Source organism: Doryrhamphus excisus, linkage group LG1 (genome assembly GCF_037039965.1).
Source record: "Doryrhamphus excisus strain RoL-2023G ecotype Guam linkage group LG1, RoL_Dexc_Guam_v1.1, whole genome shotgun sequence".
NCBI classification, from domain to species: Eukaryota; Metazoa; Chordata; class Actinopteri; order Syngnathiformes; family Syngnathidae; genus Doryrhamphus; species Doryrhamphus excisus.
In genome coordinates, this window is record NC_136357.1 from 18,299,847 (window position 1) to 18,326,354 (window position 26,508).

Here is a 26,508-nt window from a genome sequence, read left to right on the forward strand (position 1 = left end):
TCAAGACGTTTCTCAATGGTAAGTAGCTTTAGCATTTGAGTGTTGGGTTTTCTACAGCATTGGTAACTTCTAATGTGTTTTGCGGGAACACCGGTGTTTAAAAAAACATTTCGTGGTGGGAAATGGCTATGAGCAACTCACTTTCTGTATGCACACTCTATAGTGCTACACAGGCCGCTTTTACTCCATGACTTACACTAAATAAACAGTTAGGACACTGATAAATTGTTACTTACTGCTGGCTCTTCTGACACCTTGACATGACCAAATAACGTTGGAAAGGCGTCGGGCTTCAGCCCATGTTCACAAAACAGTCCAGTGTGAAATGCTGTTAACATATTAAAATGCATTTATTTTTCCTGGTATACCTAGTAACGTAAACACAGAAGCAGAGCTTGGGGGAGGGCAGAGAGCTTATCTGGCTTGCAGCCACACCCATATGAGGCAGCCTGCTCTTCTGTGACATCACAGAGGCGAAGTTTTACCACGCCTTCTGAAACCGAGCGTTTGGAACCATCGCAAACCTCTTTTAGCGCTCACTTCCAAATGTGCAAACCTCATTATTTGAACTTTGGCATGGTTTAATATGAGAAGACAACATTCTATTTACATTTATAGGTCAGAAAAGTGGAAGAAGCATCAAAGGTCCCATTTAAGTATTACAAAAAAATACTTGGTGTGCACCAAGATCTCTGTTGGCCTCAAGACTATCACAAGCACAGACCTACATTTATAACAGCGATTCTAGTATTTGTTCCATTAAATGTTATTTGTTCATTCTCAGGCAATTATTTTAATTCTGTAGCGTTTGTCTTGGCTGCACTGCTTCCAGTAGTGCATGTGTATGTTACGTTGAGATTATAGCTTCTGTGTGTTGTCATATCAACGTAATCAGCCCAAGGCTTTGGTGTGCTGGCCGTGTCACATACACACTATTAGCAATGGGGCTGTTTTTTTGTTTTTTGTTTTTTTTTACCAATTGGACTTCAGATTTGCACCCACAGTGACATCAGCATTTTTCTGTCCTCTGACTGATTGACCAGAGCAAAACATTGTGGGTGTGTAACTTGGTTTGACAAGCACAATGGCTGACTGAGAAGGAAGAATTGACATCTCAAGCAAGTAGATGTATTTTGAGATTTCTATTATATTATTAGTTAAATCTTGATCAAGGTGCAGTTGGCACAGTTAAAGTGTAGTTTGAAACCCTGTCATGGACAAATTTTGCTATAATGTTTTTTAATGATAATGGCCCTCAAAGTTTCTGCCAAAAAACATCTGTCCGGTAATAGTAGTTTATTATTGCCCATAGTCATAGTACCCTTACCCTATTCGTGTTAATATCACCTTGATTGTAGTAAGTATTGTGTCCAGTGACCTCCTGTTCATTTCCTGTTCATTTGCACCAAAATGCAAATAAATGCAATCAAATGGCTCAAGAAGGTCACAACATAGTCTTTTTAAAAAAACAAACAAACATAATGTTCTGATATTATTTCATGATGGCGAATGTGCAGCTCACACAATTCCACAAACTTCCATTTCCGGGTCATGTGATTGTTATTAGACAACTGAGTGTTTGTTGCTCGTTGTTCAGTGGACAGTAAACGGTTCATAGCACTTATCCTCAACTCCTGTCTCGTTCTGAATCACATGTCCATATTTGGGAATTGACGTCAGTAATATGTCGACTGACAATGGCATCAACACACATCTGTATCGGCGCTAACGAGGCAGCTATGGCCGACCTATGGCAACACAGCACACACTTGTGGTTTCAAAGCATCGAAGCCCAGATCCGACTATATAACACAGAACCTGCACTGGACATCCACTTTCTCTCATACTGCAGGAACGGTGTGAAAGGCAATTTTAGTGGTTTTGAAATTGTGACATTTTCATACGGTGATACACCTGAACCGGTAACCAGCCCAAGGCGCCTTCATAAAGTCTGTGAATCATCATCTCAGCTGAAACTATCCGGCTGACCTCTGAGCCCAAAACCCTCACCCTGCATTTGGTGTGTCCATCAATAGCTGTATTAACAGGGGGGTAGAAGGGGGAGTAACATCTGTTTGGCGTTTCTCCCACCTTATTGTGTTTGTGGTGTCCTCCACCAGGCCTACAGCTGGGTTTCAGGGAGTTCACTGAACCTACTGTCCAGGGGAATAACCCGTGACTGGGAACATGGCTGGTCCAGGTTCTCATCCTAATGCGGTTGATAGTTTGCATGCAAGCGCTCCTATACAACACAATCAAAATGTTTTAGCCGTGTCTCTTCATTTTCTTTTCTTAATGACCCAGAAGGATTTTGCACTGCGGCTTAAACATACTAAAGCAATACTAAAGCTCAGGAAAAAGCAGTCTCCTCTCAGGAAGTTGTGCTATTTCCACTCATATCCACAACAGATGGTACTACAAAGGGTCTGCTATTTTATGACCAGTATACACCCACACATCTGAGACATAATCGTCATTTAAAGACACATTAGGACCACCATGACATTACTATATATGTTTACCATTTATTTTTGACACTGTGAAATGATTCGTCTTCTACCCAGACCCAGCAATGCGTTTGTAAATTGATAAATCATCACAATGCAGAATCGCATGCAAACTCTAGTAACTCTTTCTGTGTTTTTTCACTAGAATTGTAAAAATGTAATCTAAAAAACATAGCCATGTAGAGCCATCAACTGCTTTACACAGGAAATATAATAAAAAACCAAAAAAAAAAAAAAAACAGTAGAAACTTTGACAGCAGTTGGTGCTACAGGCTATTGTGACATTGTCACCCAGGACAATTATTTAATGCAACAAAACTGCTGTAAACTGTTTTCCTTAGTCCAGGGGTCAGCAACCTGCGGCTCCAGAGCCGCATGTGGCTCTTCAGACTCTTTATTGTGGCTCCCTTTGCGATGCTTGAATATTTTTAACACCCGAGTGGGGAAAATGCACGTCTTTTGTAATGAGTTTTAAAAAATCCAACTTTGTCTGAGACCATGAATGCATCCTGAGTGAGTTCTGACTGCTATCCAGTTCAGTACATGAAGAAAAACAAGTAATACTTACCTACAAATCTAAAAAATAAATTCGAGATAATTTAAAAACAGCGGCATGGGAACTTGTTTTTACGTTTACAGTAGTTTACACATACATTTATGTAAGTTTATCTCCAAAACTAGCAAGAGTACTCCAACTCATCTTTTCTTATCTGAACTACTTTGATACCCCCAAATTCCCTCCAATGTTGTTTTAAACATACTATATGTTTTGCGGCTCCAGGCTATTTTTCTTCAGTGGGCATTGGGTAAAATGGCTCTTTTCATAGTAAAGGTTGCCGACCCCTGCCTTAGTCCATATTTTGATTGGCAACCCACACACTTCCCATGTCCGGCTTTATTTCCTTATTCGGTTATGGGGCGGGAGAGTTATATTAAATTAGGTGTACAATGTCGCTATCTGTCGGGCAGTCATTGTCATTGCATGAAAATTGAATGGGATTTAATTAAAGCTTTTTACTGATTTCACTTACCTTTGAAAGAAAGTCGCTGACCTTTTCATCATGGCGGATGAGTCATCATCAGTCGCTATCACGAAATTAAGCTAGCAAAAAAGATCAACATAACACAATTTGTTCGTTTTTTTTAACTTTAAATATGAGCGTACACTATCCATAAAACGCCCCACACGTACAAATAACATCACCACACGCAAGAACGAAGACAAAATCAAATAATGCGTCCAAAAAAATGTGTTTTAATAAAACATTTTTTGTAGGCCGTGTTGCTTTAAATGCAGATCACGTGAACCTCATTCTGTTACGTCATATACCCGGAAGTAAAGAAGCCGTCATTCCTTGCATTCATCCGTGTTGTGGTGATGACTGTGTTGGAGAATGGCAAGAATATGAAGACTGTGGGGATGATGAAGTAACTTCTTTACTCAAACAAGGAATGAGACTAACTAAACACTTAGCTATGATATTTTTTGTAATAGTTTTTCTAGTAGGTAACAACTGACGTGTATAGCCAAGTACTCTGTAGCTCACTGTACTGTAGCATGTTGTCTAATGCTTTGCTAAATGTAGTATGTTAGTTTGGTGTCACAAATCGCAAGACATAGACGTTTTAGATGCTTTCCAGGCCCATTTGTCTGTGACATAATTAATATATGATGGCAGTGTTTGGAGCAAGAGCGGTTCTTCGAAACCTGAGGTCCACGTTTCAAAGAGCAGCCGTTTTTAGTAGAAGCACATTAGTCAAGAGTTCCCGGCCTTGTCTAGTCGAGAGAAGACAGATTTTCATCCACATCCCCAAGGTTACATTGCTGTGTTGGGGCACCGTCAGTGCAACCTCCTTTGTAGCAAAATGCCAAGAAGCATCTGTGCCAGCACAAATCAAACCGAGAAATTCACTTGTCAAAGTCCAAGTACACAGACTGGTCTTCCTCCTCCACCTTGGCCTGCGTGCATTAGTCCTATTCCTGAAATTTGGTCCCATTCTTCTCCTCTCCCCTTTGGTTCTGGTCTCCACTCGATGGGCGTCGTTCTGGCTGGACGCCCTGCTGTGGGTGACGGAAAGCTCGGGCGCTACCTTCATCAAGCTGGGACAGTGGGCCAGCACCAGACGGGACATCTTCTCTGAGGACTTCTGCGAACGCTTCTCCAGACTCCACGTGAAGGTGCGACCCCATCCCTGGGCTCACACCAAGCAGTGTCTCAGGAGGGCCTTTGGGGATGGATGGAGAAATGTGCTGATGTTCGAGAGCAAAGAGCCGGTGGGTTCAGGTTGTGTGGCGCAGGTTTACCGCGGCTGGGCCAAGAAGGACCAAGTGAACGACCCGGCCTTCCAGACACTGGTGGAAGAGTTGGATAAAGAGGACCTACTGGAAGCGTGGGAGATTCCCGGTTTGGGAGGAGTGGCAAGCTCCCTGTGGAATCTGTGGAAGGGGAACACTGACGATGAGGGCCAGCATGAGCAGAACATCTCACAGAAAGATCACATGATACCTGTCGCCATTAAGGTGAGTTGACCAAACCGCATTCCAGTGGCACACAGGTAAGGTATTATAATGGTTGTGTTGTTCTTCAGGTGGTCCATCCAGGCATCAAAAGGCAGGTGGAGATCGACCTGCTGCTGATGAAGGCTGGTAGCTGGCTCCTGCACTGTCTGCCTGGACTCAAGTGGCTCAGCCTGTGTGAGATTGTTGCCGAATTTGAGAAGCTCATGACCAAACAGGTAAGCGAAACCCCCCCAAAATGTTGCGTGTATGTCAGGAACACGCATTTAATCCAAGTAAAGAGAGAAACATCTACATAGGAAATAACGTAAATGACCTGAACTATTATCGCAATAAAATCTGTACAGGTGGTCCGTTTGTACGGTAGATGAGTTTTAGTGTAAGTCGGAACTTGTACCAAAATGAGTCACTTACACTGTACACAGAACACACAAAGGACCTATAAAATGCAGTAATAACACGATAATATAAATAATATAAATATACCAGGCCAGTCTGGAAGGATTAGCTTCCAGATCTCTTTGTAACAGCGCACCGAATCCATGACCACTCTAGCATTTATGAGCATGCAATCATCTTTTTCCTTAATGATTGTCTTGATAGTTGAGCACTTGGCAACAAAATAGTGGCCAATATTGGTTTCATTTTATTTTACGCTTGGGAGAGTCCAACAAGTAAACAATTAAGCAATGCTATTCTTCCTTGTTGTGGCTTCGCTGGCATACACTGCATTCACTGCATTCATAGGTATGTTTCAGCAAAATACCTTTTTCAGTAATTGATGAGGCAATGGCCACCGCAGGAAGTACTGTATAGAACAGGAAGTAAAAAAAAAAACTAGAAGAACAAGCAATTCTCCCAGTGCTAACATGCGTCCGTATTTTCTGTTATGTCTACTATATTGGTTCATAGGAGTGTAAAGGTGACTATAGGGTTATTTCATGTTAAGAGGACTCTAATAATGTTCATTCATTCATTCATTTTCTACCACTTTTCCTCACGAGGGTCGCGGGGGTGCTAGAGCCTGTCCCAGCTGTCTTGGGGCGAGAGGCGGGTACACCCTGGACTGGTGGCCAGCCAATCACAGGGCACATATAGACAAACAACCATTCACACTCACATTCATACCTATGGACAATTTGGAGTGGCCAATTAACCTAGCATGTTTTTGGAATGTGGGAGGAACCCGGAGTACCCGGAGAAAACCCACGCATGCACGGGGAGAACATGCAAACTCCACACAGAGATGGCCGAGGGTGGAATTGAACCCTGGTCTCCCAGCTGTGAGGTCTGCGCGCTAACCACTCGACCTCTAATAATGTTAAGTGTATTTAGTGGGATTTCGGGTCTGGAACTATTTAATCGTACTGTAGCACATTTTATTTTATTTAATTCAAGACTCTTTTTTTTTCGTTGCAGATTGACCTTCGTTTCGAGGCCAGGAACATTGAGCACTTTCGGGAGAACTTCCGCCAGGTGGATTACGTGAAGTTCCCAACTCCCTTACGGCCTTTCGTCACCAGGACCATTTTAGTTGAAACCTTCGAGGTGAGGACAAAGGGACGTGAAATAGTCGGCGGTGGTTTGGGTTACACAAATGTGTGTTTTGTTGTCATTATTCCTGTTATTCACGGCCCAGGAGAGCGAGCCCATTTCCAATTACCTGAGAGGCGAGGTTCCTCAGGAGGTGAAGCAGAAGATTGCCAGGATGGGCGTCGACACCCTGCTGAAAATGGTAAGCTACTACTTAAATAACCGATTAAAGCGGTTAAAGTTCCTGAGTTGGCAAACGGCAATGAAATGTTTCTTTCTCTTCCAGGTGTTCGTGGACAATTTTGTCCACGGTGATCTCCATCCAGGAAACATCCTGGTGCAGTGTGTGGACCCAGCGGCAGGCTCCAAGGGCAGCGGTAAAACCACCCTCACCGACTTGTGGGACACGGTGGTGGTGAGCTTCCGACCCGAGCCCAGTCCCTTCAAACTGGTGTTGCTGGATGCCGGCATCGTGGCCCAGCTGAGCCAGCACGACCTCGCCAACTTCAAGGCCGTCTTTACCGCCGTGGTGCAGCGTCAGGTAGACTCATTAAGCCGGGGGCCTTTTGACCGTGGGACATATCGCAGTTATGGTTACCCTTATGGTAACTTCTGATAATTAGCATTTTACTAACACGCTTAAGTTGAAAACACAAGTCAAGAAATTTGAGAAATCATTTTAAATGGAAAAAAATATAGTTTTAGGTCATTTATTTCTGTTAGCATATTTTTAAATGATAACGATAATAAAAATGTATACATAAGTTTTATGTTTCACTATAAATGTATTCTATAAGCTAGATTAAAATATATTAACATTTACATGAGCAATAGTAATAAAAGTATTATTTATTTTAAAATACTAAACAATTTAAAATGAGTTATATATTTTATTAATGCGTAGACTATAACAATAATATACTTTAAAAGGTATAAAAATGTACATAAATAGTAGTAATGAAATGACTTTGATGTGCCACATAAAACGATACCGGGGGCCAAATGGGGACCCCCTGTGCTTTAAGCCAATAAAGACCACAATGTTCGGACCTTACTGGCTTTTGTGTGGTCAGGGCGATCGCGTCGCAGAGCTGATCCTCCATCACGCTCGGGCCAACGAGTGCAGAGACGTGCCGCTCTTCAAGAAGGAGATGGCGGAGCTGGTGGACGGAACCCTCAGGAGAACGCTGTCTCTCGGAAAGGTATTCCATGTAGTCTGGCTCACAGATTATTCCCAAAATAAGACATGGCCGCCTTGGGGATGATTAGGACTACACTAGAAAAAGAAAACCACAGAAAAGAGAGAAAAAGTGGAAATGAAATCGGAAGCTGTGATGTACATACCAGTCAAAAGTTTGGAGATGCTTGAATGGGTAGACTGGTATTTTTGGCTTTGGACCCGGACTACTTTGGATGGATTTTTGCCTGTTAAATAGTGTGTAGCTATTTAAGTGTGTAGTAAATGTAGCTAGTCAAGAGACAGAAAATGATTTTTTATGCTGCTGAAAATTCAGCCCCTGCAACCAATTAGTTCATTTTGACTTTTTAAATATAATGGAATTTTTTAAATGATATAAATGTATTTTTTGTTGGAAAATTGCTGCATTTTATATACAGCTGATGGGTTATTGGGGTAAGGTGTTGGTTCAAGTGGAGGCTTATTTCCATGAAAACCAACAAAGTGTAACAAACAGCAAATGATCTTTTACCTGCTGACATGACGTGTTTGTGTTGCAGGTCCAGGTCGCGGACTTGCTATCCAGAGTCTTCGGTCTCCTCATCAAACACAAAGTAAAGGAAAAGGAAAACGTCTCAGGAAGGCCGCTTATGATATCGATAACGGTCTTTGGTCTTTTTCCAGGTGAAGCTCGAGAGCAACTTTGCGTCTATAGTTTTTGCCATCATGGTGCTGGAAGGCCTGGGCAGGTCCTTGGACCCCAACCTGGATATCCTGGACTTGGCCAAGCCTTTGCTGCTCAAGAACTCTTCCTCTTCATAATCACACATTACAAGTTTTGATGCCAAAATACCTCAACAAGTTTTGTGTCTGTAAATATCTGGTGAATGATCACAGTGCAATGGTGCAAGAAGAAAAAAAAAGGAATTTCCTCATAGTGGCAGAAGGTTACTTAACTGCAGAGAGTATGTGGCGTTACGATAAAAGGTTATGGTGTTTGGTTTTGTTTATTTTGCATACACAATAGTGTATTGGAAGTCTAAAATCTAGCCTGGGATTTTGACTAAACATGCTTTTTATTGGGAACACAGTTTTGTGTGTCTGTAGCTTTAATGCTAATGACCTGTTGTGTACTCGATCCATTTGTGACATATGCACCCTAACTCTATACATGTCCAACACAACATTGAAGAGTGAGCGTGAGAGGGACACAATCGCTAGCAACACTAGCCTAGCTATGTGATGCTAAAGTGCTAACACTACACTCACATTTTAACATGCTAGACTAAAACAAAATCCTCAAACTTGGCTCCTACAGTACGTCTATAGTTGATTTTAAGATGTATAGAGAAGCCTTTTTAAAACATTTTGCAAAGTTGATACTGGTCACATTTTGGAACATATTAATATACAATTTAAAATGAATAAAAAATCATGTTTGCGTAACGGGACCTTGAGGTCATTTATTAGAGGGGAAGCTTTAAATTGTGCAGATACATTTTCCAATATACTGTATATCTTTATTTTTCCAGAAATGTGTTTATATTAAACTACATAGTGTTTACAGTACACAACAGGTGCATGGAGGCATGTTTTATGATAGGGGTATGGCATCTATTGGAGCGGAGGCCACTATTTGAGGAATGCTGTGAGTAGTTTAATAGATTTTTTTTGTATTTTTAGGTCATGAATGTATTTTTATGTTTATTTTTCCACAAAAAATATCTGATCTGTTACCTCATAAGTTGGTGGGAACACACGCGATGAAACATATCCATCCATAATAAAGGGAATCCATGCTAATTTGTTTTCCGGAGCTTGACTGCACCAACATGTAGAGCAAATGCACCATGCGGTCCGCTTGTTTAGCATTTTATTGAAATCAGTTGATGAAAAACACAGACAACAGACGCACTTTTGTCATCGGGAAGAACAGTCAGCATGGCTGAGAGTGAAATAAGGATTTTGGTGCCAGGAAAAAAAAAAAAAAATCACATTTGCGATTTTTTTTTCTCTTGGAGCAGCTCTGTTCGGCTAAGGAGGTTTAAAAAATTCTAATGATAATATTAACTAACAGGAATAATAATAGAAATACTCTAATAGACAAACACAATCACCTCAGAAGATTCTGTCACGACAACCATTTTTTTTCCTTTTCTTTTTTAAATGAATTAAATATTTTTTTAAAAAATATCTCACCATTTACTTATACTTGTTTTTTTTTATTTATTGCAAAAAATAGGCAACCGGACTAGTTGTGATAATGTGAGTGGAGCAATAGCAGAATAAGTGTTGGCAGCAGCGGCGGTAGTGGTGTTGCAGTACTGTCATTCGGCCACCAGGTGGCGGCATAGTCATCCGGAGGAGGTGGCTTTGCTGCTCTTCATAAATTTGACTCGTGGAATGATGCTCGTGTGCGTTGCCAAATCTGAGTCTTATGTACAAAAAAGGGGGGAACAAAAGGGAGGAGGGGACGAGTACCATTTAACACCAGAGTTAAATATTCCTGGCGGTCCATAACGGGAACGCATCATTTACCAGTGCACGCCCATGCATTTTTCAAAAGAAGTCCCTTCTTGCTTTGTGGAGGCCATTCTTGGAGGAAACATGGCTGTAGGTTGAAGGTCATGGCAGGTGAAGCTCGGCAGTAATCCAGGTAGAGTCTTCTTGAAGTGGGGGTGAGCTAGCATGGAGTTTCTCTCTCTTGACATGAGCAGCATCCATCCACTTTGGGATGTTCCGGAAGACACAAAGTCTTAATCCACAAGCTCGTCTTTACATTCAGGACAACACGGAAGGGCTGTAGTACCACAGGCTGCCACCAGGGGGGAGGGTGAGGCTGTTAAGGGGCAGCTAAGAAAAAAAAAAGGGTTTCCGGAGCGGCAGTTGGATGGTGGACTATGAGTTGAGCCACGGGTGGTTGAGGCATTCGCCCGCTGACGCCCTCTTCTCAGGCACCATCTCCAGCATGGGCAGCAGGAAGTGGGTGAAGTGGCCGGCGTCTTCGTGCGCCCAGCCGTACTTCTCCACCAGCACATCGAACAACGACCATGGCTTCAGCTTGGTGATGTGTCGCAGCTCGCCTACACGGATAAAACATTTTAAACCAAAAAAAAGCACAATTAAGTGATGGAAGACATCATAATCATGTTTGATTCGGCCCGTCATGCAATTCCAGCATAATATACCGTAAATGCTCCGGTGAACCTCCTGATCGCCGGGTTAAAAAAAACATTAGTTGTGACTTTAGGCTAAAAATAAAAATCTAATTAATAAAAAATCCAGCAGCTTTATCTACTACTGCATGCCCTTTAAATATTTCTCATGCACCCCACATCATTATTAGAGCATTTACGGTACATAATATATTTAACATTGGTTAGCTTGGTGCAATAAAAAACAGACACATCATTAGGTACACAAACATCCAATACAAGAGCTTGAAAATATTACAATATTTGTGGCTTACTGTGTGATAATGCAGACATCTTGGCTTTTTTAGCTTTAGAAGGTTCGTTATCGCTCTTGTGTTCGGTATCAACATGTACCTAATGTTTTGCAGCAGGACGACAACATGCTTGTAGTTGAACATCAATTGTAGCCACATTACACACGGACTCAATCAAGCTGGAGGACGGCCGCATGGCTTAAGAGCCAATAGGCTAACTTAGCATGATGCTAAAATGTCCAAATGCAGCATCACATTGTGTTAGTGTCCTCCTGTCCCGCTCCTTAGTGTTACGTTGTATGTGATATATTAAGATGGCGTCTTGTTACAGTGTAGGGGACCTTTCAGGCCCCGCCTACCTCCTCTGGCCCCGCCCACTGACACAACAGGCACTTTTTTCATTGTTTACCTTTCTTGGAGAAAAACTCTCGGCTGAACTTCCCGGCAGCGAACACTTTGCGTGGGACCTTCCCGAGGAGCTCCATGATCAGAGCGATGTGGTCTGCCCACCACCACATACGTCACAGAGGGGACAGGCACATTACAGCATGCACGCGCACGCACACACACACACACACGCAGACGCCGGCTGCTTGAGACGGACACACACTTCCGCCTCTTGGACGCATGACGGAATAAATGTGATAGGTTGAAAAGTTCCTGATTGAATTATGAATCATCGTCATGTTCGTCCGTGATGGATGTCCGTGTGTCTCCGCCCCCGACACGTCTCCTTGGCAGCGCTACCTCTTCTGTTGAAGAACTCCCGGGAATATTTTCCAGACAGCGCAAAGTGCCTTGGAATACAACCCAGCAGCTCTATAATGTGGGCTATGTGGTCTATTGGGGGGGGGGGGGTAAAATATAACGCAAAAAAAAGATGGAACAACCCCAAAAGATAAAGATGATGCATTAAAAAGGGAGATGAAGGAGAAAGGGAGAAAGGGAAAGACAGTAAAGGAGAAACATCAGTTGTTAGTAACATGCTAACATCAAGCTAAGCTAGCTAGCTGGATTTGGTCTGAAAACCCGCAGAGGCGTTACCAACAGTGGCCATATTGGGTGGCCATTGTGTCCTATAACCCACGGGGGCGCCATTTCGGAACGTGGAGTTACACAAAGACACTAAACGTTTAGTTTTAGCTATCCATTTATCTTTCTGTTTATCTTTTCTGCCATTTAGATTATAACCCATGGGGGCGCCATTTAGGAATTTTCAGTTAAAATCGAACAAAAACACATTTTATTAATACAGTACTGTCTATAGAGGTAGTGTATGATACAACACAATCTTCTGTGGCCATTGGATCTTATAACCCATGGGGGCGCTATCTCAGAATGTGTCGTTAAACAAAGACACTATTTTTATCTACTGCTTTGTTTTAGCTATCCATCTATCTATCTATACATACATCTATCAGTGATACAATACTTTTTTTTCTGCTGCCATTTTAGATTATAACCTATGGGGGCGCCATTTCAGAATGTGTCATTAAACAAAGACACAAAACATTTGGTTTAGGCTATCCATCTATCTTTCTGTCTATCTATCCATAAATCTATCTCTCAAGTGATACAATACTTTTTTCTGCTACCACTTTAGATTATAACCCGTGGGGGCGCAATTTAGGAATTTTCAGTTAAAATCGAACAAAACCACATTTTTAGTACAGTTTTGTCTGTCTATAAAGCTAGGGTTATACTTTATAGACACAATATGACAAAAAGATAACATATATATAAAATATACATTTATGGTTGCCTTTTTTGTGTGTGTTTTTTTAATGATAGATACCAATGATGGCAAAGAGGTCAAATTTGATGACTAGACATGAAAAAGAAAATATGTATAAAACATCACTAGCTGTCATTAGCATTCTGCAAACATCTTCCTGTTCCCTTCTCACTTGGGGTTTTGTCCTGCTGAGTAGTTTTACTTTATTGTAGCTTTATTGTACGGCCGTTAACCTCTTTTTAAATCTGTGTGCCAGTTCGGGATGTTAAAATAAGGCTTAAAACAGTTCATTACAAAACATTTTTGTCTGGGGTGTGTAATTTTATTTTATTTTAGCGTTATTATTATTATTAGCGCTTATTTTACATTTGCATGACAGCCCAGAGCATTAAAAGGAGCCATTAACTGACTTTCCATTGTTTCTCATGGAAGAAAAAACGTGGACTTGGCTGTGATTGTGTTGGACTTTGGAGGGTCAGCAGTCGTTGGGAGTATTTAAAAGCAGTAGGGCGGACATTTTACCAGACTTTTCCACCTTAAGTCATTCCATACCCTTATTTTCCGCATGATATCAAATAAAGATGTAAAACATATCGTGATAAACAAAGCAGTTGTGCATCCTCACCCTCATCCCTGGAGTAGTCCTCTCCTGAGTGGGGTTCAAACAGGTAGTCTCCCGTTGCCAGCTCAAAGGCCTGCCAAGACACCAGAGGGCGCACTTCTTAGCAATGTGCCATGCATCCATGCCAGTAGTATTTGTTTACCATGCAGGCGGTGCTCCAGATGTCTGCAGGAGTGCTGTAGCCTGCTCCTATCAGCACCTCGATGGAGCGGTACTGTCTGGTCTGGATGTCTTCTGTAAAGTGCTTGTGCTGCAATGCAGGAGGAGATGGATTTGGCTATGTGGCCGTGTTGATTATCAATTATTCACATCACACATACTGTATACTCTATACTGTATACTGTATGGACCACACCATTACTATATCAAAACCTGTGAGCACAAATGCACATAAGCACTTGCAGTAAAAATATATAGATTTCATATAGGTGCATATTTAAAAGTGGCGACTTGCAGCTGTTTTCTTCAACATTTTTAATCGTTTTTTTCAAGTAACAGCACCCTGGACAGCAGCCAATCACAGGGCACATATACACAAACAACCATTCACACTCACATTCATACCTATGGACTCTCTATCTATCTATACAGTACATCTATCTCTTGAGAAATACAACGCATTCGTCTGCTGCCATTTTAGATTATAACCTGTGGGGGCGCCATTTAAGAATTATCAGTTAAAATCGAACAAAACCACATTTTTAGTACAGTTTTGTCTGTCTATAAAGCTAGGGAATAATACAACACAATCTTCTGTGGCCATTGTATCTTATAACCCATGGGGGGTGCCATTTCAGAATCTGCAGTTAAACAACTACACTTTTTAGGTACTGTTTTGTTTTATCTATCCATCCATCCATCCATCCAACTTTCTGTCAATCTATCTATAAAGTACATCTATCTCTTGAGTGATACAACGCATTCGTCTGCAGCCATTTTAGATTATAACCCGTGGGGGCGCCATTTAGGAAATTTCAGTTAAAATCTAAAAAAACTACACAGATCTATAAAGGTAGTGGGAGATACAACAGATTCTTCTGTAGCCATTTTGTGTTATAACCCATGGGGGCGCCATTGCAGAATGTGAAGTTACACAAAGACTATTTTATCGACAGTTTAGAATTTGCATTTAAAATCAAACAAAAACACACAATGTTATGTGCAGTTTTGTTCATTCATCTACAGTACTGTATATGTCGAGTGATTATAACCCGTGGGGGGTCATTTAAGAATATGTAGTTAAAATTAAACAAAGAAATACCTCTTTTACAGTTTTATACATTTTTACATCTCCGATCAGTGCAGTCATGTCTAAACCCAAACATTTTAGCCACCATAAGCATTGGCGTGGCGACTTGCAGATGTTTCCTTTTTCAAGTAGCGGCACCCTGGACAGCAGCCAATCACAGGGCACATATAGACAAACAACCATTCACACTCACATTCATACCTATGGACAATTTGGAGTGGCCAATTAACCTAGCATGTTTTTGGAATGTGGGAGGAAACCGGAGTACCCGGAGAAAACCCGCCCACATGAAACAATATAAAATAAAGCAGAATAACACAAATGAAAACCAAAGCAAAACAAATGAAAAAGTCTCACCACCCAGCAGGCATTTCCAAGGTCAGCTATTTTCACTCGAATGGATTCGGCATTGCGGGGGTCGAGTGGGTTAATGAGCAGATCTGCAGCTCTGGCCCGAACTGGAAATGCATATATAGTGTATGTATATACATCTATCTATGTATACTTTCATAATAATAATATTATTGCTCCTTTTATTGCAACTTTATTGAAAAGTGTCAATTAGTTGATTACCTTTGGGCGTTTCTCCCGTGCTGGAGGATGACACGGTGCGGCTGCGGTCGGCCACGGGGCTGTCCGGCGACTGCCCCGCTCCGATGTCGGCCGTCTCCACGCACACAGGGTTCCCCGGCTCTGGGTCCAGCGGCAAATCCGGAAAGAGCGGCACGGCTGCGGCGCGATGGCGCTCGCTGGAACCGTTGGTCAGGCCCGCCTCGCTCGCCTCGACCGCCTCGCCGTTGTACATCTCGTAGCCGGAGCTGAGCGAGAGGTCCCGGTCGGTGTAGCTGAGCTCGGACTCCACCAAGGGGCAGAGGAGGGGCTCTGGGGTGGGCGAAGGGGGCGGGGGCACGGAGGGGTTGGATATGAGGCCCTCGGAGCCAAGTAGAATGTGGCCGTTGGTTTTGGCCAGGCTGCTTTTACTGGGGAGGGACTTGATGGGGGAACTGGTGTCTGTGAGGAGGTCAGCGGTGGTGTCGTCGTCCTCATCGTCCTCCTTGGACTCTTCGTCCTCCACCTCTTCTTCTGGCGCCTTCTCCTCAAGCTCAGTCTCTCCCTGCTCTGTGTTTACTCTCTCTGGATTCTCCTCCTCCTCGGGCTCTTCCTCCGCCTCCTCTTCCTCCACCTCCTCCTCTGCTTGTGTTGAATCGCCATTACCTTCCACTGAAACCGGAGGGATGGGGGCGTCCTTTTCAGCCACGGGCGTGGGCTCCTCGTCCTCTGCGTCTTCATCACGGTCATCTTCAGCGACGGCGGGTACCTGGCTGGGCTCCTCGGTGGACGCCGCGCCTAAAAAGCAGAGAGAAAGGTGCCAAACGGAAAGGTTGGAGCCTGAGAAGACAAGAGCGTGGGCAAAGCGTTTTGGAGCCCATCCATTTCCTGTTCATTCACAGCCAGACGCTTTTTGCACTAAAAAAAAACATTCGACGTTTTCACAGATTTTGAACTGAGAATTTTCGAACCGGGGCGGCACGGCGGTCGAGTGGTTAGCGCTCAGACCTCACAGTTTGCATGTTCTCCCCGTGCATGCGTGGGTTTTCTCCGGGTACTCCGGTTTCCTCCCACATTCCAAAAACATGCTAGGTTAATTGGTGACTCCAAATTGTCCATAGGTATGAATGTGAGCGTGAATGGTTGTTTGTCTATATGTGCCCTGTGATTGGCTGGCCACCAGTCCAGGGTGTACCCCACCTCTCGCCCCAAGACAGCTGGGATAGGCTCCAGCACCCCAGCGACCCTCGTGAGGAAAAAGCAGTAGAAAATGAAAGAATTAATTTGTGAACCGAATTGGCGAGTCAAGTTTTTGCGTAACCCTGCCGACTAACTAAGAACATGCCACCGACAGACAGGAAGTCTCTCTTTCTAGGTCCCGCCCCCTGTCCACGTCTGACAGTGAGGAGCACCAACTTCTTGTTTGTTCCAGTGCTTTCTACTCACATGTATGATTGGTCAACCGGATGGGCCGCTCTCCAACTTCCTCCTCCTCGTCTTCCCCGTCCTCATCCTCCTCGTTCTCCTCATCGCTCTCCCCGGGGGCCATGCGGGGGCCCGGCGGTGGTGTTGTTGTTGAAGGTGGCGTTGAAGGCCCCCCTTCATGCTGCTGCTCCTCCTGCTGTTGGACATCGTCTTCTGTGGCTTCTTCTTCTTCTTCTTCACGCTCCTCTTCCGCTTCTTCTTCTTCTTCTTCTTCAGCTCGCTCCTCCTCCTCCTCCTCTTCTTTCTCCTTCTCGGCTTCCCTCTCCAGAGCTTCTATCTCCAGCATCCTCTTCTCCAGCAACTCAGCCTGACGCTTCTGCTTCTTCTTCAGCTTCTTTTTCTTGTTCTTGGACAACTTTCCCGCCTGGGAATTAGAGAGGGGGGGCGTCGAAAGCAAACAGGAAGTATGAATAACAAAGAATATTACACCATCATGATAAAATATGACTGCTGAGGCCATTTAAATGTGAGTGTGTCCGTGTGTCATACTCACATCAGTCGTACTCACCGGTTTGAGTTGGGGGGCTGTGCTAACTGACACACACACACAAGAGAAACAACACGTGTGAGTCACCAGACAGGACAGTCTTTTTCTCACACCAAATTGGGGGGGGGGCTCCTTCACACACCCATTACTTATAAGAGTCATAACAAGATACAATCCATCCATAAATAATAATCACAATACAAATATTTTATTAACACAGCTTTCATTTAAAAACAATTTAGCTCAATTTTAAACCCCATAATAAACCACAAAATATATACATTAAATAAAAAGTCTCAAATTGTTATGTCACGTAATGCTGTGACTGTGTTGTATTATTTTTGGGATAATTTAATGCCCGATAAAAATAAATACAAATATGAAAAAATATACCGTGATTTTTTGGTAATTTAATGCCGTGACTGTGTCATTTGTTGGGTCATTTCATGCACCACTAGTAAAAAAATACAAATACTAAATAATTAATATTTTAAAAACATTTCATGCTGTGTAACATAGTAGTACTCGGTGATATGAGCATCCAATGCCATAATGGGTACCATAGTAAGTGTCAATATAGTGATATATATAGCACATCATGACTGGTTCAAGACTCTTCATCCTTGTATTTAGCAAACATCAACTGCTTGTATTGTTTCTTGAATTGGCTCATCGTTGTGCATTGTTTGATTTCCTTACTCAATCCATTCCATAGTTTGATTCCACATACTGAAATGCTATGGCTAGCATAACTATAATAATTTTTTGCAGTACATTTAGCGAGTGAAGATTGCTTTTATAGTTATTAGCCCATATTTCCACACAATAAGTAAGATATGGTAGAACCAGAGAGCAATAAAGAGTGTGGAGTGATTTCTGATTGAGAACAAGTTTTGCTTTGTTCAATACTGAAATATTTCTGGCCACCTTATTCATTAATAAATCATTGCCGTTTCCTGGATGAACAAGACCTATCATTAGACCAAAATTTGGACAAAAACTTGTATTTGTGGCCTATATGAAGAATGTTTTTGCATAAAAATGGCTACATTATTCATTCATTCATTCATTTTCTACCGCTTATCCTCACGAGGGTCATGGGGGTGCTGGAGCCTATCCCAGCTGTCTTGGGTACACCCTGGACTGATGGCCAGTCAATCACAGGGCACATATAGCCAAACAACCATTCACACTCACATTCATACCTATGGACAATTTGGAGTGGCCAATTAACCTAGCATGTTTTTGGAATGTGGGAGGAAACCGGAGAACCCGGAGAAAACCCACGCATGCACGGGGAGAACATGCAAACTCCACACAGAGATGGCCGAGGGTGGAATTGAACCCTGGTCTCCTCGCTGTGAGGTCTGCACGCTAACCACTTGTCCGCCGTGCCGCCTGCTGTGTAACATTACAATATAATAAATTTGTGGTTTCATTCATGAATTAATGCTACTATTGATTGGTTTCCATGTCAAGTAGATGCTAAATACTAAATGTATTGATGCAACATTCATCTGGTAGAAAATAGGATTGACTGGGAATGTCTGTGACGCTTCCCAACTGTAGGGGGAGCCAGGGAGCAAACAATGACAACAATCATGTTTTTTCCTGATTGGCTCTAAACCCAAAGTTACGGTACTTGATCACAGATGTTTCAACGTTTCAACCTTACCTGCCGAGCCGGAAGGGGGAGGAGCTCCAGCTTTCTGCCACTCGGCGGCCTCCATGGCCATGCGTCTCACGAAGGTGTCGTCCACGCACATCAGGATGTTCTCTGGCTTGATGTCCGTATGGATGATTTTACATTTGGTGTGCAGGTAATCCAGGCCCTGCAGGACCTGTCTGATGATGCTCTTGACACACGGCAGCGGCAGGCCCTGGTAGTTGGACTTAATGATCCACTTGAGCAGGTGGTGCCCCAGGACCTCAAACACCATGCACACATCTAATGAAGAGTAAAGGACACACACACGCGTGGACTATGTCTCACACACTTGCACACACACGTACACGCAAGGATACGAATGCCGTTGAGTCCAGAGATCTTGAAATCATCTATAAGCTGGACCACCATGTCCTTGTTGGGGTCTACGGGGTCGCTCTCTCTGACCTGAGCCACAAGAGGACCACAAGATTGGAGGACAGGAAACACATGTGAACATGTGGAACGCGGCGTGGATGTGAAGATGTGATGCTTACACATCGCAACAGTTTGATCTCATCCAAGGCCGTCTCTGTGTAATGCTGGGCGCTCTTCACAACCTTCATGGCCACAAAGTTCTTCACTCTGTGACAACACACACACACACACACACACACAGTCATTAGAGTGCTTAAAAACAACAGTGCTTATCATAAAAGGCCTTCATGGCTCTCCCACGCTGACACTGAATGAGGCAAACACGGCAATAATGATGCATCAGCTCATCATCAGTCCTCCATGCAGACGTATTACGAATTCTTGGGGTATTTTGCTTGATTTTGTTGGACGTGCGAGTGTGAGAAGGAGTAAATGAATAGTAAATTAATAGTCAAAAATGTTCACCAAAGTGTTTTTGTGTTTTTGTACATTGTCTCGGTTTTTGCAACAATTTTTTTTGAACAGGCGCGGACAAACAGCTCATTAGCATTAAATCTATGGACACACAAAATACCAAGGGGATTTCATCTGTTCCAGAGTCAAACTGTGGTCATCAGAGAACCAGAAAGCAACGGTACAGACGAGGTCATTTATTTCAACAGGAGGATGCAGTTTTTCAGTTCCGATCCAATTACGATACTGGAATCTGATATCTGCCAATACTGATACAATTCCGATACAAGAGCTCTGATATTGTTATAGCTATGCTGACTAATACTCGTATGGATACTTTTGCTTTCCTTTATGTTGCTGATGCATGTTGGCTACGTTTGATGATATTCTTCTCGCTATGTTTACTGATACTCTTTTGACTACATTTGCTGATATTCCTCTATCTACGTTTGCCGATACTCTTTTGGCTACTTTTGCTGATAATCTGGCTGCATTTGCTGATACTGTTTTGGCTACATCTGCTGGTCTTTTGGTTATGTTTGCTGATGACTTTTGGCTATATTTACTGATACTCGGTATCAGTATTCTTCTGGCCATGTTTGTTGATACTATATGTATATATATATATATATATTTTATATTTGCTGATATTGTTCTAGCTATGTTTGCAGATACTTTTTCTGGCTACATTTGCTAAAATTCCAGCATATTTGCTGATACTATTTTTGTTACTTTTGATGTTATTGTTCTCCCCACATTTACTGATTTTTGGCTATATATGATATTTGCTGATACTTTTTGGGCTATATTTGCTGATACTCATTTAGCTGTGTGTGCTTTTTTTCAGTTACATTTACTGATACTCATTTGGCTACTTTTGCTGATATTCTTCTGGCCACGTTTGTTGATACTCTTTTGGTTATATTTGCTGATATTGTTCTAGCTATGTTTGCTGATATTTTTTTGGCTACATTTGCTGAAATTCCAGCATATTTGCTGATACTATTTTGTTACATTTGCTGTTATTGTTCTCCCCACATTTACTGATTTTTGGCTATATATGATATTTGCTGATACTTTTTGGGTTATATTTGAGTCTTTTGGCTATGTTTGCTGATACTTTTTGGCTGAATTTGCTCATACTCATTTGGCTAAGTGTGCTTTTTTTCCAGCTACATTTGCTGACACTCTTTTGGCTACATTTGCTGATATTCTTCTGGCCACGTTTGTTGATACTCTTTTGGTTGTATTTGCTGATATTGTTGTAGCTATGTTTGCAGATACTTTTTTTGGCTACATTTGCTGAAATTCCAGCATATTTGCTGATGCTATTTGCTGTTATTGTTCTCCCCACATTTATTGATTTGTGGCTATATATAAAATATGATATTTGCTGATACTTTTTGGGCTATATTTGAGTCTTTTGGCTATGTTTGCTGATACTCTATTGGCTAAGTTTGTTAACGTTGTTGCGGCTATGTTTGCTGATACTTTTTGGCTTAATTTGCTGATACTCATTTGGCTATGTGTGCTTATATTTCCAGCTACATTTGCTGATATTTTTTTGGCTAGATGTGCTTATATTTTCAGTTACATTTGCTGATACTCTTTAGGCTACATGTGCTCGCCTTTTGGCAATTTCTCATATTCTTCTAACTGTGTTTGCTGATACTCTTTTGGTTATATTTGCTGATATTGTTCTAGCTATGTTTGCAGATACTTTTTCTGGCTACATTTGCTGAAATTCCAGCACATTTGCTGATACTATTTTGTTACATTTGCTGTTATTGTTCTCCCCACATTTACTGATTTTTGGCTATATATGATATTTGCTGATACTTTTTGGGCTATATTTGAGTCTTTTGGCTATGTTTGCTGATACTCATTTGGCTTAATTTGCTGATACTCATTTGGCTAGATGTGCTTATATTTCCAGCTACATTTGCTTTTTACAGTTACATTTACATTTGCATACTCTTTAGGCTACATTTGCTGATATTCTTTTGGCTAGATGTGCTCGCCTTTTGGCAATTTTCATATTCTTCTAACTGTGTTTGCTGATACTCTTTTGACTACATTTGCCGATATTCTTCTGGCCACATTTGTTGATACTCTTTTGTTACATTTGCTGTTATTGTTCTCCCCACATTTACTGATTTTTGGCTATATATGATACTATATGATATTTGCTGATACTTTTTGGGCTATATTTGAGTCTTTTGGCTATGTTTGCTGATACTCTATTGGCTAAGTTTGTTAACATTGTTGTGGCTATGTTTGCTGATACTTTTTGGCTGAATTTGCTGATAACCATTTGGTTTTGTGTGATTTTTTTCCAGCTACATACTGGTATACTGGTTTGGCTGCATTTGCTGATATTCTCCAAAAGCAACTTCATACCTGTACCATTAATAGAGGCCACCTAGGATGGCCACCTGGAACTGATTCATTTCTATTTTCCAAGTGGCCTTTTAATAAGAGTTGTTGTGCACGTGTGAAGGCGTTAATGGAAGCACAACGCAACTAAGTGAGGTTTGTTCCTTGTTGACAACAAAGAGTGATTACTTGGCGGGCATCACGTAACCCAACACCGACTCAATAGACTTACATTAGTGTAATTAACACCAGTGGCCTGGGTACATGCGTGTGCGTGTACGTGAGAAAGGTGACACTGGGTTCATGTTACACTCGACAGACTCAGACTTTAACAAAAACATTATTATAGAGCTATAGTGACAATAATACATATACATGGAATTGTATATACGTCTATATGTGTCTGTGAGACTCACTGTATGTCCCAGCACAGCCATACGGTGGAGAAATGACCCCACCCCAACTTCCTGATCACATGGTACCTCCCGTTGAACAAATCCCCGATCTTGACCGGATGGTAGCCTCCTGAGAGACACAAAAAAGCAACATGAAATGTGTTACACTAAAGTCAATATTCTACACAATGCGACTGTTTTGCACCAAGACACGCCAGTCTATTATTAGCACAGCGGCAGCAGCAGAACCAATGATGTAATAGGAGTTGTTGTAATGGGCAGTTAATGGAACAGAGGAGTTATTCAGATGCATTCATGGTGACGCGAGTTGTTGTCTAACCTTTGCAGTAATCTGATGGGTCCTCCTGCTCCTCATCATCGGAGCCCAGGATCTCCTCCTCTGGCTCCGGGGGCCCCGCCGGCTCAGGGGGAGGCGGAGGGGGCGGCGGGGGAGGAGGGACACTCACCGAGGCTTTCTGCTGCGTCTCAGGCCTGGACAAGAAGGACAATTAAAAACATTTTTCTTCACATTTCTCTTTCTCGCTGTGACTCACAGCTAAGTGCGCACGGCGAGTGTGATTCATGCTAAAATTATAAAATGTGACATTTTCGCATGAAATCTGTCAAGCGACACGCTTGCGCTCAACAGAGACTGCCCCCCTTTTTGTCCAGGACAGCGCTTTGTTTTAATCCAAAATCAAAATAAAACGACAGGAAGTGATGTCACGAGTCCACGGTTTGAAATCGTCAAACGCGTCATGCACGGAAAACACACTGGCGATTAAAATCCTCAGGTAAAGGCTGTTTTCCACACCAAACCACGTTAACAACAATGAAAGAACATGAGGGTCCAACACATGATCCAAGAGGAGACTATGGGCAGCAATGAATGGAGACTGTGGTGTAATATACTGCAGCGGTGGGGCACATCAAACACCGTAAGAGGCAGGGGGACTGTGGTAGCTCCACGACAGCTGGGCTTTGCTACACGTCTTAAACTCAAACCCGTGGAGGCTGCTGTTGAAATGTTTGCACGTTAGCTCACATAACTATGCTAGTCTTACCGCCTGTCCCACTCCATAATGTTCGTACATTGAATATGATATAAGGCAGGGGTCTCAAATTCAATTTACCTGGGGCCCACTGGAGCTAGGGTCTGGGCGAGGCTGGATCAGGTTTTCCAAAAAAATAAACAAAAAAACGCATTTATTAAAAACAGAAAAATGAATAAACTTTGCTTTGGTTCCGATTTTCTACAATAAAAGCTCTGATAAAACATTCCACTGTTCTCAAATATCTTACTTTTTATTTTTCTACCCAAAATAAGATGAAAAATAAATAAACAAATCAAGAATAAAGAAAATCAATCAGTAATAAATACATAAATATAATAATAATAATAATAAAATGGCAAATAATAAAAACTGAAGAAACCACATATAGTTGGTGGGTAGACAAATTATTTTTTTCAGATTAAAATGAACAAAGCCTTATTAGAGCCCTGTAGACATGACAAAACACGACTATAGTCACATTTATAATCTTTTTATTTACAACATATTGCGCAACTACAGGGTCTTGAGACACATGCTAACTCGCAAACTAGAGAGCTAGCGACCTAAACGGTAGCCTTCAAGTTATTTCCTTTAAACTTAAATAGCCAAAAACGTACCACTTCCACACGGATAGGGAGGATAACTATTAACAGTTATTTAACCTTTAACATGAACATTAATCAAATGTAATAATTATTTCTGGGTACATGATACCATACAGCATCCATATCAAACTTGCGCGGGGCGCACTAACGTTAAACTTTCATATCAAGGCGGGGGCCTCAAACTAGGGTCCTGCAGGCCACAATTGGTCCGCGGGCCGTGTGTTTGAGGCCCCTGATATAAGGTAATATGAGTAGGATTCCTCATTGACAAGTGGAAAATTCTCATGTTATAGTATAGACTTGTTAACAACCTTCTAAATACACTTTTTAAACATTAGTAGAGCCCTCTAGACATGACATAGCACCCACATAGTCACTTTTACACTCCTATTAACCAACAACATGAGAAAAGACAAAATGTTCACACAAAAGTGCAAAGTAGCAAGGAACACGATTCAATTTTGAGTCAAAAATGTTCACCAAAGTGTTTTTGTACACTGTCTCGGTTTTTGGAACTAATTTTTTTGGACAGGCGCAGACAAATAGGTCATTAGCATTAAAGCTACAGACACACAAAATGGCAGAAGAAGAGGACCTGGAGTATAGATGCATAGCTGTACTCTACTGTACCACGCAACAATCTGGCATTGAGACACAACACATCAACACAAAGCCAGCGCCTGAGAGCTGCTTTTTAACCACCGTCACAAGCACAGACACATGATGGAGCCACTCGCTGCGTTGCCGTGGCAACAGCAGCAAAAGAAGGGGTGAGGGGAAGTAATCTGGGGGAATCCGGGACACAAAGCGTTAAAGTGATGCTACACAACGGACGTTCTTCCAGAGCAGCGGCGAAGGGCAGAAGATAATTTGGCATTGAGGTTTCATTGCAGAGATTTTACAACGCACACGTTGATGGCCGCGTCCTTGCTCAGGGATGTTGCCGCTGCGTCTTTTACCAAAGCGGTCACGTACCCAACGCTGTCATACATCATGTCTAAGGGTTTCGAGCCTTAACTCCGCCCCCCTACGCTCATAACTTCCTGGACGAGAGCCCAGCAGCTCCAACATGAGGAACGAAAAGACGCTGTGAGGCTGAAAGATGAGCGGGATCAAAGATGCAAAGAAAAAAACAGCAGTTTAATAAAAATATTTTACAAATTAGATAAAAAAGATAAAAAAAATTTAAAAACAATTTAAAAAAGATTTATACATTTAAATATTATGATTTATTATTATTGATGATATATTATTTTATATTCTGATATATTATTTATAAATTAAATATGTACAAATGTATATTAAAAATCATAATTTTTTTCTTTAGATAAATACAACACAGTTATATATTATATTATATTACATTATATATAATAACTTATTTAATGAGTCATATGATGACTTTCTTATAATCAATAGTACTGACTTTTGTATTATTTTTGTATTATTATTTTTACATTATAATATTAGAATGTAAAATATTATAATATTATATATTATCACCTATATCACCTATAATGGCGTGGTCTGTAGTTAGCATCGGGTGACGAGAACAAGCAAGCTCCTGATGTAGCTTAATATTATAATGTAATTTTATAATGTAAAATATTATAATATTATATGCGCCATAATTTTAGTATTCTATTACAGTGTAAATTGAATATATGTTTGTATTATTATTTATATTATACGTATCATTTATATGTGGACTATTACTGCTGCTTAGAATATTATTTTTAATTTGATTATGTTTATATTTTTTATATTATTATTTATATTATTATACAATGACAAAAAAGAATAGAAGAGATATGAATGTGCAGAGACACGGAAAAAAAGTAGTAGCATGAGAAATAAAAAAACAAAACAAAGAGTCAATGTTCCCTTCAAAAAAAGATGGAGGTGGACAAAAACAAACCACAACAAGCAGCAGGAAGGAGCCGTCGTTTGTGTAGGAGGCAAAGCAGAAGCATGTCCTCTCTGATGTTTCTTATTCCGTGCAAGACAACAACAAAGCATGCATCTCTGCTGAAGACATTCTCCATGGTGACGCCAATCATCTGTGATGAGCTCACCTCCTGAGCCTGGCTGCTTGAAGGAGCTCTAAATACTTCCCTCACCCTAATGGGGACTCATTTTCACATTAGGAGAACCAATTTGCTCTTCAATGGGAGCGTGTGCAAAGTGACCGTTCCTTCAAGGACACCGTCTTGTCTTGTGTTGATTCATCC

General features: G+C 41.6%; 3 protein-coding genes across 13 annotated transcripts in view; 1 reads left to right on the plus strand and 2 right to left on the minus strand.

Moving 5' to 3' along the window:
- The window catches only part of LOC131130925 (DENN domain-containing protein 2A), a 48,144-nt gene extending 44,559 nt beyond the window's left edge, over positions 1-3,585 (minus strand). The window contains exon 1 of the mRNA XM_058075088.2: positions 3,539-3,585. Coding sequence (XP_057931071.2) covers positions 3,539-3,570 — 32 coding nt within the window. The 5' untranslated portion in view covers positions 3,571-3,585. The remainder of the gene's footprint in view (positions 1-3,538) is intronic.
- Positions 3,586-3,836: 251 nt separating this feature from the next.
- adck2 (aarF domain containing kinase 2) lies at positions 3,837-9,685 on the plus strand. Its single transcript, XM_058074966.2, has 8 exons — positions 3,837-5,028; positions 5,097-5,243; positions 6,445-6,573; positions 6,665-6,760; positions 6,845-7,099; positions 7,632-7,760; positions 8,296-8,349; positions 8,420-9,685. The coding sequence occupies exons 1-8, from the start codon at positions 4,177-4,179 to the stop codon at positions 8,555-8,557; spliced, it is 1,800 nt and encodes a 599-aa protein (XP_057930949.2). The 5' UTR covers positions 3,837-4,176; the 3' UTR covers positions 8,558-9,685.
- Positions 9,334-26,508, minus strand: part of srpk2 (SRSF protein kinase 2) — a 51,356-nt gene continuing 34,181 nt past the window's right edge. For 2 of the 11 annotated variants that reach the window (XM_078791702.1, XM_078791700.1), the window contains 14 exons: positions 22,958-23,109; positions 22,639-22,747; positions 19,513-19,600; positions 19,336-19,423; positions 18,986-19,258; positions 17,317-17,357; positions 16,785-17,187; positions 15,363-16,136; positions 15,147-15,247; positions 13,683-13,790; positions 13,544-13,613; positions 11,931-12,023; positions 11,593-11,685; positions 9,337-10,818 (listed from right to left, as the gene is read on the minus strand). In XM_078791702.1, coding sequence (XP_078647828.1) covers positions 10,634-10,818; positions 11,593-11,685; positions 11,931-12,023; positions 13,544-13,613; positions 13,683-13,790; positions 15,147-15,247; positions 15,363-16,136; positions 16,785-17,187; positions 17,317-17,357; positions 18,986-19,258; positions 19,336-19,423; positions 19,513-19,600; positions 22,639-22,747; positions 22,958-23,109 — 2,578 coding nt within the window. In that variant the 3' untranslated portion in view covers positions 9,337-10,633. Of the gene's footprint in view, positions 10,819-11,592; positions 11,686-11,930; positions 12,024-13,543; positions 13,614-13,682; positions 13,791-15,146; positions 15,248-15,362; positions 16,137-16,784; positions 17,188-17,316; positions 17,358-18,985; positions 19,259-19,335; positions 19,424-19,512; positions 19,601-22,638; positions 22,748-22,957; positions 23,110-26,508 lie in introns of all 11 variants that reach the window. The other 9 variants (XM_078791701.1, XM_078791704.1, XM_078791703.1 and 6 more) reach the window with 8 other exon arrangements.